This window comes from Petaurus breviceps, unplaced genomic scaffold (genome assembly GCF_028583685.1).
Source record: "Petaurus breviceps papuanus isolate PSGF00001 unplaced genomic scaffold, PetGlider_PUasm1.0 99, whole genome shotgun sequence".
NCBI classification, from domain to species: domain Eukaryota; kingdom Metazoa; phylum Chordata; class Mammalia; order Diprotodontia; family Petauridae; genus Petaurus; species Petaurus breviceps.
The window spans coordinates 13,853,362-13,868,006 of NW_027187465.1; the positions used below are offsets into that span (position 1 = coordinate 13,853,362).

The 14,645-nt window shown below is 46.9% G+C and overlaps 2 protein-coding genes across 3 annotated transcripts in view; one reads left to right on the forward strand and one right to left on the reverse strand.

Annotated features, from left to right (window-relative positions):
* SUDS3 (SDS3 homolog, SIN3A corepressor complex component) overlaps window positions 1-9,194 on the reverse strand; it is a 45,263-nt gene extending 36,069 nt beyond the window's left edge. Inside the window, exons 1-2 of one of the 2 annotated variants that reach the window (XM_069081558.1) lie at window positions 9,151-9,194; window positions 2,860-2,929 (exon numbers count right to left, since the gene is read on the reverse strand). In XM_069081558.1, the coding sequence (XP_068937659.1) occupies window positions 2,860-2,929; window positions 9,151-9,160 (80 nt within the window). In that variant the 5' untranslated portion in view covers window positions 9,161-9,194. Of the gene's footprint in view, window positions 1-2,859; window positions 2,930-8,786; window positions 8,978-9,150 lie in introns of those variants that run through there. The other variant, XM_069081557.1, reaches the window with a different exon arrangement.
* A 4,134-nt stretch (window positions 9,195-13,328) lies between these two features.
* The window catches only part of TAOK3 (TAO kinase 3), a 243,206-nt gene continuing 241,889 nt past the window's right edge, over window positions 13,329-14,645 (forward strand). Inside the window, exon 1 of the mRNA XM_069081656.1 lies at window positions 13,329-14,530. The gene's annotated coding sequence lies outside the window, so the exon portion shown is untranslated. The remainder of the gene's footprint in view (window positions 14,531-14,645) is intronic.

Below are 14,645 nucleotides of genomic sequence, written 5' to 3' on the forward strand. Positions count from 1 at the left end.
ATTGCAGGTTAGTAGAGAGAATGCAACATTCCTAGGAAACAAAAAGCAAGTCTTCAATGAGGAGAAAAAAGATCGGAGGGGTAGGGAGTGAGGTGTGACCCTTAGCAGGACACAAGACAGTGAGAGAGTGTTACACATGGGCAGAGGTATAAAATCAAGAGCTTGGAAACAGACTCAAGGCTTTTTTCTGAGAAGGAAGAAGCTGCTTGTCCTTCCCAGAATGATGGGACAGCCACAGAAACATCTGCTTGTATAGAGGCTGTCCTATACAAAGTCTAAACAGAAGGAAGATTTCCTAGAAATGATGACATTCCCTAAGGGTTCTTATTTGCAGATGACATTATGGTGACTGCACACAGAGCCTGCTCAGTAAGAGCAACGAATCCTCCAAAGAGATCAGCCTAGCCATCTGAATGGCTTAGAAAATATACACACTACCAAGACTAGGAAATGCAGTTGGATGGGTACTGCCTCAAGTTAATCCATCAGTATGTACCTGGAAAAATGGGGCAGATGGTTGGCCAATAACTGATCTTAGAACTGTAGATGAGGAGGAAATAGAGAAGTATCCCATTTGGGAGTGTACAGCATAGCTCAATGGTCCCATGCTGCCCAACACTATAAAAGTTCATCTTCTTAGCACTAATGTTCTTCTAGTGATGCTACCTGGCTGACTACTGATCATGAAAAACATGACCTGAAAAGAATGAAAGGTGCAAGTGGCCAGTGGAGAGGTGCACTGAGGGCCATGTAGGCAGGCTGCAGCACATGACCAACAATGATTTCTGTGCAAGAAATTATGTAAAAATAATGATCATATCAAGGATAGGTATGACCAGAAGGGGCTAAGCTAGTCATGAAATAAAAATGAGGGATAATGGATAAAGTCAATACTGCTATCTGTGAAATCTTTAAACACAAAGAGGAAGGTCATCAATATGTGTGGTAAATATAGGAGGACCTGGACAAGAATCTAAAATGACAAAAAGAAGCAATAGACCACCTGCATTTCTAGAGGACCATCACATTAATGAAATGGTACATCCATCTGGGTAAGCAAAACTTGAGGGATAGCTAAAGAGCAGGAGAGAAACTACGACTGGAACATTATCTACAAGTGCTCAAGAACTATTTCTTGGATCAGGATGATGGGAGGAGCATAATCATTGAGTTTACACGCCCAGTCCAAGGTATTAGCCAGAACCTTTGACTTCTGACTCTTTCAGACCCAGTTTGGCAGACCAGAGAAGATGTCAAAAGAAAAGCTTGTAGAGGGAAATACATCTGGAAGTACAAGTTATGTGCCTACTACAGGCAAGGTGGTCAAAGAGAAGGGAATCTGGTAAGCAAATAGTCAGCTAAAATGGAATTTTGGACATCTAGCACATGGGTCAAAATCTAAAAAGGATGGATTCCTTGCCAAAGAACAACGTAGCTAAAAAGGCTGAAAAGAATATCAGAGATCATCAAACTCCATCCAATTTTTCTCAGCATTAAATATTTTCAGTAAAGATGTTTACCAGTTATATGCAAATATGATATAAAAGGATTTCAGGATCAAAGTGAATTTTTTAAAAAGACCCCAAGAGATTAACATGGTACCTTAGGGTTGGGGTTTTTTTTTGTTCATAAAGAAGCAAAAATGACCCTGGGATGAAAACGTAAGGAGTACAGCCTGTAAGACCTATAATAATAAAGGAGGGGCTCTTAAGCTGGAAGCCAGTCCATGAGCCTGTTTTTAAAATATTAGTAATCTTATGTGTTTCATTTTATTTATTTAAAACCATTATTTTGAGAAGGGGTCCACGGGATTTCACAGACTGACAAAGGAGTCCTTGACACAAAAAGGGTGATGAGGAACACCCATAGTATTCAGCATTGGTCACATTTGCTGCCTTTTTTTTTTTGGAGGGCAATTGGAGTTAAGTGACTTGCCCAAGGTCACACAGCTAGTAAGTGCTAAGTGTCTGAGGTTGGATTTGAACTCAAGTCCTCCTGACTCTAGGGCTGAGACTCTATTCACTGCGCCACCTAGCCACCCCTATTGGTCACATTTGAAGATAATCCAGGAGGCCCACAAAAAGATTGTCATTAGGACCTTTGAAGAAAAGTGAAAGGAAATGTTATTATACAACTTGAAGGTAGCTAAAGAAAATGGAATTCTAGTCTTCAAATCTCTGTAAATCTCTGGGACAAGCCGTGGCACATAAGAATGGTAAGCAACCCTTCTCCATGTCCACTTAGGAATTGGGCTGTAGGTGAAGTATAGGGGGGGGGTGGTTCAATTAAGCAATAATACAATTTTCTTGAGTAAAAGTTATCATATATCCTAACAGATTACTGGAAGAGACTGCAATTCTATCCTGCCTTTACAAAACAGAAAAGGTTTTTTTAATTAATCTGGAATGATTTCAATGGGGTCCTACCTGGAGGCGATAAAAAGAGCTTGGTGTTATCAAAGACTTTACTCTACTGGAATATAAGACAGACTCTAATGCAGAGGGGAAGACAGCATTGTTGTGGGATAACTGATCTCTCTGCTTCTATCGTCCAGATGAAAAGTGAACCAAATATAAAAAAATTAAACCAGGAAAAACCTAGATATGTAAGCACTGATTAACTGTGTGACGATGGAGAGGTCCTGTTGCACAGAATATCTCTAAGGATAAAACTCTAATATTCTATGTTGCCACTGGGGGAAAATAACCCTGCCTTTGGAAAGTTCTTTTTTTTTTTAATTCTACCCAAACTAAGTTGACTACGTTACTCAAATACGGGCAAAATACCAATTTCTAAACAATTTCCTGTTCATTCCCAAGCACAGGAAGGAGACGCCCAAAGAAGTCGTGTGCTACGTACTGTTCCTTCATCTCCACATAGTCCTCCTCATCGTGCTTTGCCAGGTCAGTTTCACTAGCGTCCTCGGTATCTGAAGGAAAAGCAGGAGGGATTAGCTGGAGCTAACAATAGCAAATAGAGGTTTGGTAGAGTTATTTTTTTAAATTGTCTATGGCAAGCTACAGCATGTAGAATAGAGTATACTTAAGAGCCCTATTTTATGAGCCTTTTTAACTCGTGTCAGGGCTTCCCTGAAACTCCTGGCTTCAGAGCAGAATAGTCTGCCTCCGCCTGAAATGGCAACATGCAAAACAGGAATCAAAAGTGACTTCAAGAACAGGAGTGCTGGGAACAAATTTGCCACTTCTAACAAAAGAGCTAGACCAGGGAAGAAGGACTTTTAAACTGCCGACTAGGAAGCAATCCAAGAAAGCCTTCAGTCCTTTAGGGAGCCCACGCCAGCACAGACATTCTTATTTCACACATGCCCATTATGAGCCAGACAGAGTTGACATCAGACATTCAAAAGCAAAACAGACCCATCCATAATCAATCAACAAGCATTTATTAAATGCTTACTATGTGCCAGGCATGGTGCTAGGGATAAAAGTACAAAGAAACAAATCCTATTGACCTTATTTAGCTTATAATACCAATATATCTTTTCATACACTGTTAAGAGAGGGGGGGACTTTTTGGGAAATGGAAAATTATTAACAGTTAAACTGGTTCATGCCATTGTGAATAATTTCTTCACAATAAATAAAATGACCAAAATTTTCTATAACCTCACCAGACCATCACTTTGGACTTCAGCTCCAACATCACTGCTCCCCCTCCTGGCCATTTAGATAAACCGTGTTTCATGCTCCAGTTAAGAACACACATGACCCTACTTCCAAAATCTGGTCTACAAAATCACAGTAATGATGTGTTTGAGTATTAGCCCCGTAATAAAAGAAAAAGACGACCAGTGCCCAAGGCAGTCCTAGTATTGCCAATGAACAAATGTCCCTTTGAAAACAATCAAAGCCATACATCTTTTGACAACCCAAATTCACATCTGCCTAAATTCTCTGGAAACTCAGGAGCAGAAAAGCTAAGCACTACCACCAGTTACCTCAGCTTTTCTCCTCCATTTATGTACAGACACAGAGAACCACCCACTTCTTGTGAGCCTCTTCTAGCCCAGCAGCCAAGTCTCAGTAGTCGTCTGCAGCCCCTTCCTATGCCCAGTTAAATTCCATTCACTTGACCTTACTGCACTCTACATCCCCGGGTGCTTCTAGCACCGTCCTCTATACCTCACCAGAGGACCTCTAGAACTGGCCTTGATACATCCTGTTCCCTTCCCCCACCCTTTCTGGATTCCTCCCCCCACCCACTTCTTTGCCCCTAGACTTTCTACTCTTCTGAAACCTTACTCTCCTCTATCTATAATCCAGTGACACAGGTGTCCATGCAGATCCTCACACTCAACACTCCATGTTTTGCCTCCAAACATTTTCATTAGCTATCCCCTATGCCCAGCACTCCTTCCTTCCTCATTTGCAAGAAGCCTCTCTTAGCCATTTTTTCTCTCAGGGCCTTCCTCTGACTCTATGTCTTGTTTGTTGCTTGCACAGCCCCCATTACACTGAACTCCCAGGGAGCAGGTCCTGTTTTTGTCCATTTTGTTTGGTTTTGGGTTTTTTTGTATTTTGGGGGGGGGGGCAGCGCAGGGAGGAATCTTGGTATCACTAGAGATAAGCACAGTACCTGGTACATAATAAGGAGATTAATGAAACATTTGTAGACTGACTGACTGACCCATTCCCTCTCTTGGTTTCTCATCACTTCAGGTTTCATTTCAATCAATAATAATTATCTAGAAATAGGCAAGATTCATACTCACAATCTAGTAAGAGAAGACAAGATATGCACAAATAATAACCGATACAAAACTGGCCATATGTGGGTAAAAATGCATTCAGGGAGGCTCTGGTCAATGAGGGAAGGACATGGACCTATCTAAGGAGGGGAAGGATTTCAAAAATAACTGCAAGGATGACGGATTTGAAGAGCTGAAAAACCAAATGAGCACTTATTAAGCACCTAGGTGCCCTCAAGGTCCTAGGCCCACGGGATCCAACTACAAAATCCAGCTACTCCAAAGCCTCAGTTTGCCCCAGATAGTCTTTGAGTGAACCGCAACCAGGATTTAGAGACAGAAGAGGGCACAGAAAACACTGAGTCCAAATTTTTCACTTTACAACTTAGAAAAATTTAGCCCTTAAAGGTGCAGTGACTTGCCCAAGAACAGAACAGCAGCAAAGAACAAAAGAATCTATCCTCAGAACTCAGGGCAGAGTCTTTTTCCATTACACCGACAATCTCAACCACATCCTTGGTCTCCGCATGTCCCCATACATAAAACAGCGGTAAGCAAGCTTGGACTTGCCTCCAAGAGTCATTTCAATTACAGTAAACTATAAATTACTATACAAATGTTATTCAAATGAGTCCATATAGTTGAGGACAGAGAGTCCTGGATCTGGACTCAGAAGACTAAGGTTCAAATCCCAACTGTGCTACTACTGGCTACCTCTCCGTCCTTGAGGAAACTTTCTCTACCCCCTGTCCCCAAACACGTTAAGCCCTGGCCATCTTCCCTCCTTGGGGCCCACTATATATCTCTGATCATATTTAGCTGGCCCCAGACTTGACCCCAGTTGTCTCCCGGCTATACCCCCACCAGTCCCCACCTCTTGTCCCAGGAACATTAATCATCCCGGTAACTTTCTCACTCGGGGCAGTGGTGCACTGGTAAAAGCAATGCAACCTGGAACTATAGGAAATGAACTCAAATTCCACTCCACCACTACCTGGAACCCTAGACAAGTCACTTCACCTCTAGGCCTCAGCTTTCTCATTTGTGAAACACGGCTGTAAAGGCCGCCGCTGGGGCTACATCTATGGTCTCTCCTCTGAAGTCATCCCCAGGATCCACTGCCCTTTATACATTCTATCAGAATAAAAGCTCCTAGGGCGAGGACAGAGGCAGCTAGGGGGCGCCACAGAGCAGAGCACCAGGCCTGGAGTCAGGAAGACTCGTCTTTCAGAGTTCAAATCTGGCCTGACGGTAGTTGTGGAATCCAGAGCAAATCACTTAACCATGCTTGCCTCAGTTTCCTCAACTAGAAAATTAACTGGAGAAGGAAATGGTAAACCACTCCACTATCTTCTCCAAGAAAACCCGAAAAAGGGTTGCAGAGTTGAACGTGACTGAAATGACTGAACAACAAAGACTCAAAGGTTTCTTTTAGCTCTAAGTCTAAGGAATAGTAGCAAGCGTCTCTGAACTCTAACAGACATGGCTCAGTCAGCCAGCAAGAGAGGTGAGAGAAGAGACACAGATGGTGCCAAAAACTGGCAAGGGGAAGATTCCAATGCATGTAGGTCATACTAATACTAAGCCATACTGGAGACACCACTGAACTTGAAATCAAAAAGGATCCTAAGTTCAAAGTCCAGTTTGGTCATTTCCTAGCTGTGTGACCTTAGGCAAGTCATTTAACCTGGGTTTCTGGTTCCTCATCTGTAAAATGAGGGAGTTGGGTTGATAATCTCTGAGGTCACGAAATGCTAGCTATTACAGTATTCCAGCTCTAGTCTCCATGACCCTAGGATAGCTAAGGTCCATTCTTTCCCCCATGCTCTAAATTAAGGAATCACAGAATTAGAAAGACCGTCAGAGCGTAGCAAATATGAATAAAACATTCTCTCTACATCATAACCAACAAAAAGACACCAAAGTGTCTTCTAGAAGACTGCCAACATTCCAGATTCTAGAGTCTAGAACAGAAGTCATTCCACTCCTGGGGATCTCCAGATATTAGGAGGTTCTTCCGTAAAAGCCAAATCTGCCTCTTTGCAGCTTTTACCCACTGCTTCAGACTTCTGCCTTTTGTGGACAGTGATAGCTAGTTTCTATATAGTGCTTTAAAGCTAAGGGTTAAAATAAAAACGTAAAGCTTTTAAGATTTGCACGTTGCATCTGAGCCAAATTACGCTTCAAGGGACATGCTAGTATCCAAATTCTACAAAAGAGAACAGTGAGGCAGGCAGAGGTTGAAGGACTTACCCAGGATCACATACCCACTGAGTGTCAGAAACAGAATTCAAACTCACTATGACCTACAAACTTTTGACATCAAGTCCTATGCTCTCAGGGTTGGGGAACTGTGGTCTATCCACTGTGCCACCCAGCAGAAGAAAATCTAATCCCACTTTCAGGTGAATACTCCTGTAATACTCTCCAAGCATTAAAAGCCAATTTATTCACTCACTAAGTACTCACTACAGGCAAGGCCCTAGGGATTCCTTGGATCTGGGAAATGACCTGTACAGAGTGCTCCTGTGGGTGATCCCTCCTTCATCAACAGAAACAAATGCCCAACTGCAGGGGGTCTCCTGCCTCAACTTCTGAGGTCCTAGCGGGCAGGGGCCCCCAGAACTGGCCCACACATAACACATCATAGATGTTTCTACAACTTCATCTTGAGAGGAACCTGAAGGCACAGAGGTTAAGTGACTGGCCCAGGGTCACAGGGTCTGAGTAAGTCACCACTAGAATCCAGATCCTCTCTACTTCACCTATCCTCTCCAGCCACAGCAAAAGGCCTGGATATTAGTCCTCCCCCATCCGCCAAATAATAACACAAACAGCAGCTAGCATTTACTACTATGTTCGAGGTGCTATACAAATATTATCTCCTTTGATTCTCACAACAACCCTGGGAGGTGGGTGACATCATTATACTCATTTGATTTTGTTCAGTGATTTTTAGTCTTGACCGCTATGACCGAATTTGGGGTTTTCTTGACAAAGATCCTGGAGTGGTTTTCAATTTCCTTCTACAGTTCACTTTACAGATGAAAAAACTGAGGCAAACAGAGTGAAGTGACTTGCCCAGGGTGACAAGCTAGGAAATGTCTAAGGCCAAATTTGAATTCATCTCTTCCTGACTCCAGGCCCAGCATCTTATCCACTGGGCCGCCTAGCTTTTGTTTATTTATCATATTGAAGTACTTCCTGTGGTTTTTAAAATTATCTTTACTGCGATGACTTTAAAGACTTTCTGCTCAAGAAGCTTATATTCTTGTAAACACATTCCCTGTCACTCCAGAACCTGGCACACAGTAAGGGCTTTAATAAACGACAGCGGAGGGAGGAGGGAATCACTGTTACAAAAAGCGGATACAATGTGAATACTTTCCTTCGGGGCCTGACCGGGTCGTGGGTTGAAAATGCCAAAGTAGATACATAGTAATTTGAAGGGATACAGGAGCAGGCCGTGGGGGGAGGGGCCCAGGAAAGGACTTCACCCTTCCCCCCCTCCAACCTCCAGGCTGTGGCGTCTTCCCCCAAGAGAATGGAAGCTCCCGGAGGGCAGACTGGGTAGGTTTTGCATTTATTAGGATTCCGGAGGCTCCGCAAACGGCGTTTAATAAATGCTGGTGGACGGCCACAGGAAGTAGCTTTAGAGTTAAATGGGGAAGAACTCGAGATTCTAGAAGCCCCGCGGAAAGGATGGGTCTCGCTTTCCTCAGCCGTACAAAGAGGGAGCTGGGACGACGCGGTCTCTGAGGCCCTTCTCGGCTCTAGTTGCCACTCGGCGGTTCTCCCACTTTTCGGTCCCAGGACTAAAATTTGGGAAACTCCCCTCCTTCCCCCCCCCCCCCAAAGAGCTGTGGCTGAGGTGGAGTCGAGGTATTTACCACGGCAGGAATAAAAAGTTTTGACAAGGCTGCCCCCCTCCCCACTGGCCCCAGCCCCCGGCGAGGAGAGGGCACTGCAGGCGTGGGGCCCGGAGTAGGCAAAGGCGCCGGGGCTAGCCGCCCGGCTTTCTCGGCCTCTCTCGCTCGCTCGCTCGCTCGCTCCCCTCCCCCGGCCCGGCGGGCGGCACCTTCGTCGGACTCGCGGCCGCGGCAGCTCCGCTCGTCGTCCTCGGCGCTCTCCAGCTCCTCTTCCTCCTCCGGGTAGTACTCCGGAGCGGGTGGCGCTCCGGCCGGGGCCGGGGCCAGCAGCCCGGCCGCGCTCATGGCGCCGCCGCCCGGGCTTGGGGCTGTGGGAGGTGTAGGCGTCGGGCTCTGGGGCGTGGAGAAAGCCCAGGGACCGCCGCTTTCAAGCCCCGCCCCCGGCGCTCGCGCTCGGCAACGGGGGCCTCGCGCGGCTGCTTCCGGGTCACGGGCTGCCCGGCGCGCGCCTGATCCTGCCGGCTCTCTTCCCCGCCCCACCTAACCTAGAAGAGCGAAGCCCCGGCCCCTCACCTGAGTTCATGACGCTTCTGCTCCCCGCTGGGCTGCGTCCGCAGGGACGGATCCCCAGCCCTAGTGGGCGGGGACTCATGAATATGCATGAGCAGGCTAAGCGAGTGGTGCCCCGCAGAACTGTCAGGACCCCGCTCCTCCTCCTGCTCCCCGCCCCTCCACACCCCTCCCTCCTTTGAGCTCCAGGACGCTCCTCCCCAAGTAGCCACGAGGCGGCGCCCGAGCCCGTGTTACGAGTCACGGTCATGATCACTGCCACGGCCTCCGTTCTCAGAGCTTGAAGTTGTAATGCTTACGTGCGGGAAGCCAGGGGATGGAGGCGGAGGGGAAGGGGGAAGACGAGGAGAAATGGACCCAAGAACGCCAGCCCGAGCCAGTCTCACGGACTGCACTCCCGACGGGGTTGGGAGTGGCCGCTCCGAGAGCCTCCGCCCATCTGTAAAATGGGCACACTGAGTCCCGTAGCACCCTTCTCTAGGGGCTGCGGTGAGGTTCCAAAGAAACTCGGTCAGCTAGCTGCTTTTTGCACATCTCCAAGCGCATTCATAAATGAAACATACATACATACTATTCTTAACGATTAGAATAGAGCTGAGGGGGGGCAAATAAATGCTATTCTTGATGATTAGAATAGAGCTGGGGGTCCCGAGGAGTCCAGGATAAGAATCCCGGACTATACCCAGGCAGGTCTAAGATCCCTTCCAGGACCGAAAGTCTAGGCAGAGCTGGAAGGGACCGGAGGCTAATAACGGATCGGACAGGTACTGAGGAAGACCACAAGGACACAAGGGAAACAGTCCCTGCCCTCAAGAAGCTGACATTCTAAGGGGGAAGACGGGATAGTCAGGTTCACAGCAAAGTAAACAGAGAACAGAGGATCTAAAAGTGTGAAGAAGATACAGGAGCTTCAAGAAGAACAAATACCAAGTTACTGGGCACCAGGTGGGGAGTCAGGAAGACCTGAGTTCAAATATAACCTCAAACACTTACTAGCTGAATGACCCTGGGCAAGTCACTACCTGACTCAGTTTCCTCATTTGAAGGAATGGGGATAATAGCTTTCCCCCTATCGTGAGAATCCAATGAGATAATTGTAAATCGATTAGCAAAGTGCCTGCCTCATAGTAAGCACTATTACAAATGCTATCTAGTGTTATTGTCCCTATTATCATTTGATTATTATTGGAAGAGGAAGGGCTGTCATTTGTGACCTTCATAGAAGACCAGGGGTTCGAGAGGTGGGGGCAGGTACTGAGGGAGAGAATGACTGATACTTAGGTACCACTAAAGTTTACAGGGCATCGACTGACTTTATCTCATGGCAACCGAACAAGAATCTGGCAAGGTTTACTGTCTACATTTTACATCCCTTTCAAGCCCCTCTTTTGAAAAAGAAAACTGAAGCCCAGAAGAGGCTCCATCAGATTGTAAACTCCTTGAGAGCAGGGACTTTGTTAGGGCTTTCTTTGTAGCCGAAGCTCATAGCATATTGCCAGGTACATAAGAGGAGCTTAAAAATGCTTCTTGACTTGACTGACTTGCCCAGAATTAGAAAGAGTAAGTGGCTTCCCACCCAAGTCCTTCCCTGACTTTCACTTCAAAGCACAGGAGGCCGGGTCCTCCTGGGCCCTCCCTGTTCTGGCATTCTAGGTTCTCTGGCCCCATCCGGTCCCTGATTCAAAGTCACAGAAAAAGAAAATCAAAAGTCCTCACTTCCCAGCTACTGTTTAGAATATCAGGAATTCAATAAAGGGCAAGAAACAGATAAATAAATATCAAGGCTTTATTAAGAACCCAATTCAAACACTCAAAAACCTCCTACCTTCAGCTTAGCAGAGGGCAAAGGAGGGGGAGGAGGGGCAAATGGCTAGGAAGGAATGTTTCCCAGCCTATTTTTACCAGTAACTAAAAAGGGGAGGAGGAGGGATGTTAGGTGGTTCAGTGGATAGAACACTATGCCTAGAGTCAGAAAGAATCATCTTTCTGAGTTCAAATATGACTTCAGACGCTTAACTAGCTGTGACTCTGGGCAAGTCACTTCACCCTATTTGCCTCAGTTTCCTCACCTGTAAAATAAGATGGAGAAGGAAATGGCAAACCATTCCAGTATCTTTGCCAAGAAAGCCCCAAAAGGGGTCACAGAGAATCAGACAGGACTGAACAAGAAACAAAAAAAAGTGTTGCCCCCATCTGCAGTCCTGTTAACCGCTCTCTGATCCCAGCCAAGCAGGGTTACCTATGAGACCTCACTCCACTTGTTAGAACAAATGTGGGCATTTTCCTTAGAAAGTAGGGTTTATAAAAGTTTAAATTTGCACATGGATTCATCGTGATTGCTTATTTTACTTATGATCTAATGCAGAGCTGGCTGAAGCAAATATTTGCTAATTCTTTTATTAAGTGGCCTAGAAGGGGGTGGGAAGGCCTCAGATAATCCAGACCAAACCTTTCATAGGACAGATAAAGAAACTTCTGCTGCCTTGGCCTTGAGAAAAGCTTAAGTGGCTTAGCCCAAGGTCAAGGTCAAGTTGGAACAAAATGAAACACAATTTGCCATGGACATATCTCCATGGATGTTTGTACCAACTTGACTTAAAAAAAAAAAAGTTTGACTTTATTGAGAGGGGAAAATGAAACAAAGTAATAGTAAAGCCGGGGTAGAGCCCAGGGATTCTTAATTCCCTACCCTGACTCTATCCAGACCAGGGGTGGGGAACCTGCAGCCTCAACCCTCTAGGTCCTCAAGTGCAGCCTTTTGACTGAATCCAGACTTCACAGGGATCCCAAAAGGATTTGTCCTGTAAAACTTGGACTCAGTCAAAAGGCTGCACCCAAGGACCTAGAAGGCCACATGTGGCCTCAAGGCTGCTGGTTCCCCAGACCTGATCCAGTCTAACCCACTTAACCTTTCATCATGAACTTTTCCTCCATTTCTCTTTGTTTTGAGATTGCAGTTTCATGCTTTGTTCCAATTTAAACCCTACTCCTTTCTGATAGTGTCACCAGGGATTTGTTTGCCCAGAAAAGATACTCAAGTATAATCTTGTCCAGAATGGGGTGGACCTTAAAATTATATTCTAATGTTACAGGGTTTTTCCAGAATTAGAATTCTCTAATTCTAACAATGCTGCTGAACCAATGTTGATCTCAGGGCTCACCATCTCACCTCTCTGTTTTAAATTCAAGATTCCAAAATTGACTATGGACTTCAGGAAAAGATTGTGTGATTGTGTGTGTGCGTGTGCTTTCATTCTGTACCTAAATTCCTCATCAGCTTTCATTTTATCATAAACAATTCACCCCCTCCCCAAAATGGAATTTCCCAAAATCCATGCTCCAAATTATCTTCTTGATGTAATATCTCAAGAAATTAATGAAGTCCCTCTTCTTCCTACCCTCAAGCCAAAACAGTACTCAACTCTGCTTGGACAGGTTACCTGTCCGCTCTTAAGAATTCAATTTCAATGGAAGCTTTGCTACTGTTGGTAGCTAGCTCTGACACTTCCAAATACAAACTTTGATTTAAAGAAGAAGAGAATAAGGTTTTAAAGTAGTTACAGAAATGTTTTACATGCCTGTACAATTGTTTTCTAAATCCCAAACTTGGAAAGCAGGTGGCATTGGAAAAAAAAAAAAAAACACAAACCCAAAACAATCATTCTTGCTGTTCAGACTGCAATTGGTCAATCTGATTAATGGCAAAGACTTTCATAAATGCATATCTGTACATAGATTGTAATTTGTGCTAAAAACAGATTAAAAGTAGAATGTTCCCAGCTCAGTATATTAGTGTCCAAGACTGCTGCAGTTACAACTTGAGAATGAGGAGAGATGGCTATTCTTTGACCTACAAATTAGGGTCATGACTGAAAGGCAACCTGTTTAAAAGCACATCTAATAGCTAGGCAATGGAAAGGATGGATTATCACTTCTACAGGAACGAAAGGCCAACCCAGAATGCAGCATACAATGGCTTGTCTCCAGCCTGGGCTCTCGAAGTTGTCAAAAGTAGAAGTTTCTCAAAAGGAAGGGAGAGGCCCTGAGGGTGGGGGAAGAAGAGAAAGGGAGCAAAAAGGGGAAAGGAGGAAAGAGATGGGAAGATGGGGAGGGAGCACTTTCGAATACACACAACTCTAGGGAAAAAAAACTTGGTTACAACATAACTGGAAAACTTGTATATTGTTGTAACATTGTTTATTTGGAAATTGAATACAATTTTGCCAAAGGTCACTTACTAGTAACAGAGTGTTCCTTTCCCACCATTCCTCCCTCCCTAAGTGGTTGATGACATAGGTTCAAAACCCACAACTTGACAATGAATGATGCTATGAAATGCCGCCGTGGTCAGCTCCGGTGACCGGGGTGCAAGGAGATACGTGTATAGCAGAGGAGAGGAAAAGAGAGGAAAGGAGAAAGAAAGGAGAGGAAAAGAGGAGAGGAAAGAGAGGAGCAGCAAAGACGTGGCTCAGGTCCAGCCCCCGCGCCTTTATCCACCTCTAGGTGCAGCCCGCTCCAGGGGGGGAGGTCTCTCCAGTCTCCCGGTTAAAGGGGAGGCTGCTAATTAACACCTGCACCTACTTAACCCCCCCCGCCCAGGGTCTTAAAGGGCTCGCGTCCAGGAAGCCCTGGGAAGTCCTCTGCAGACTAAGGAGAGAGGATCTCAAAGCTCCTCTTGCTTGCCCCCTTCCAGCTCAGGGAGCCCTGGGCGGGCTGGCTTCGGGGGCAGGGAAGGCAGCCCGGGCGGATACCCTCCAAGGAGCTGGGCTGGGGGCCCCCAGGGACCTCCCAGGGCATCCCTGGCCCAGGTCGTGACCTGACAAGGGCGGGGGGGGAGGGGGAAGAGGAGCGCGGTGACCTTTGACCCCAGCAGAAGCATGGGCGCTGAGATGCATCTCTAGGGCTCGGAACGGGAGAGGCGGGGCTTACCTAGGTCCAGCCCCGCCCCCGGCGCATCACCGGAGGCCTCCACAAATCCCGGAGCTCCATCGACTACTCCGCGCCAAGAGTAGGCCGGACGAATGGAGCACCGGCCGATCGAGAAGCCCGCTCTTGGACCTTGAGTGCGCAGGGGAGGCAAGTGGAGCGCCGATCGATCGATAGACCCCAGGCGTGGTGGGGGAGTGTCCGCGGCGGCGGCGAGGGCGGAGCGCGGCGGGGGCTCGGTGCGCTCGGGTGCGATTGGCCGCGCCTGGCAGGAGCCGCACCTCGGACAGCAGCAGCAGCAGCAGCGGGAGGAGGAGGGAAACAGGAGGAAGAGGAGGGATCGGGGACCAGGCACCGGGCGGCGACGGCGACAGCGGAGCAGGAGCGACCGGCCAGCTCCGGATCAAGCCCTAGACCCAGGACCCAGAACCCAGCCCGCCAGGCAGCCCCGCACCAGGTGAGAGGGAGCGGAGGAGCCCAGCCCGGGGCGGGACAGGGGCGGGACCGGGGGGCGGGCGGGGCGGGGACCCCCGAGGGGGCGGGGACTGGAGGCTAAAGGGATGAGACCCCCG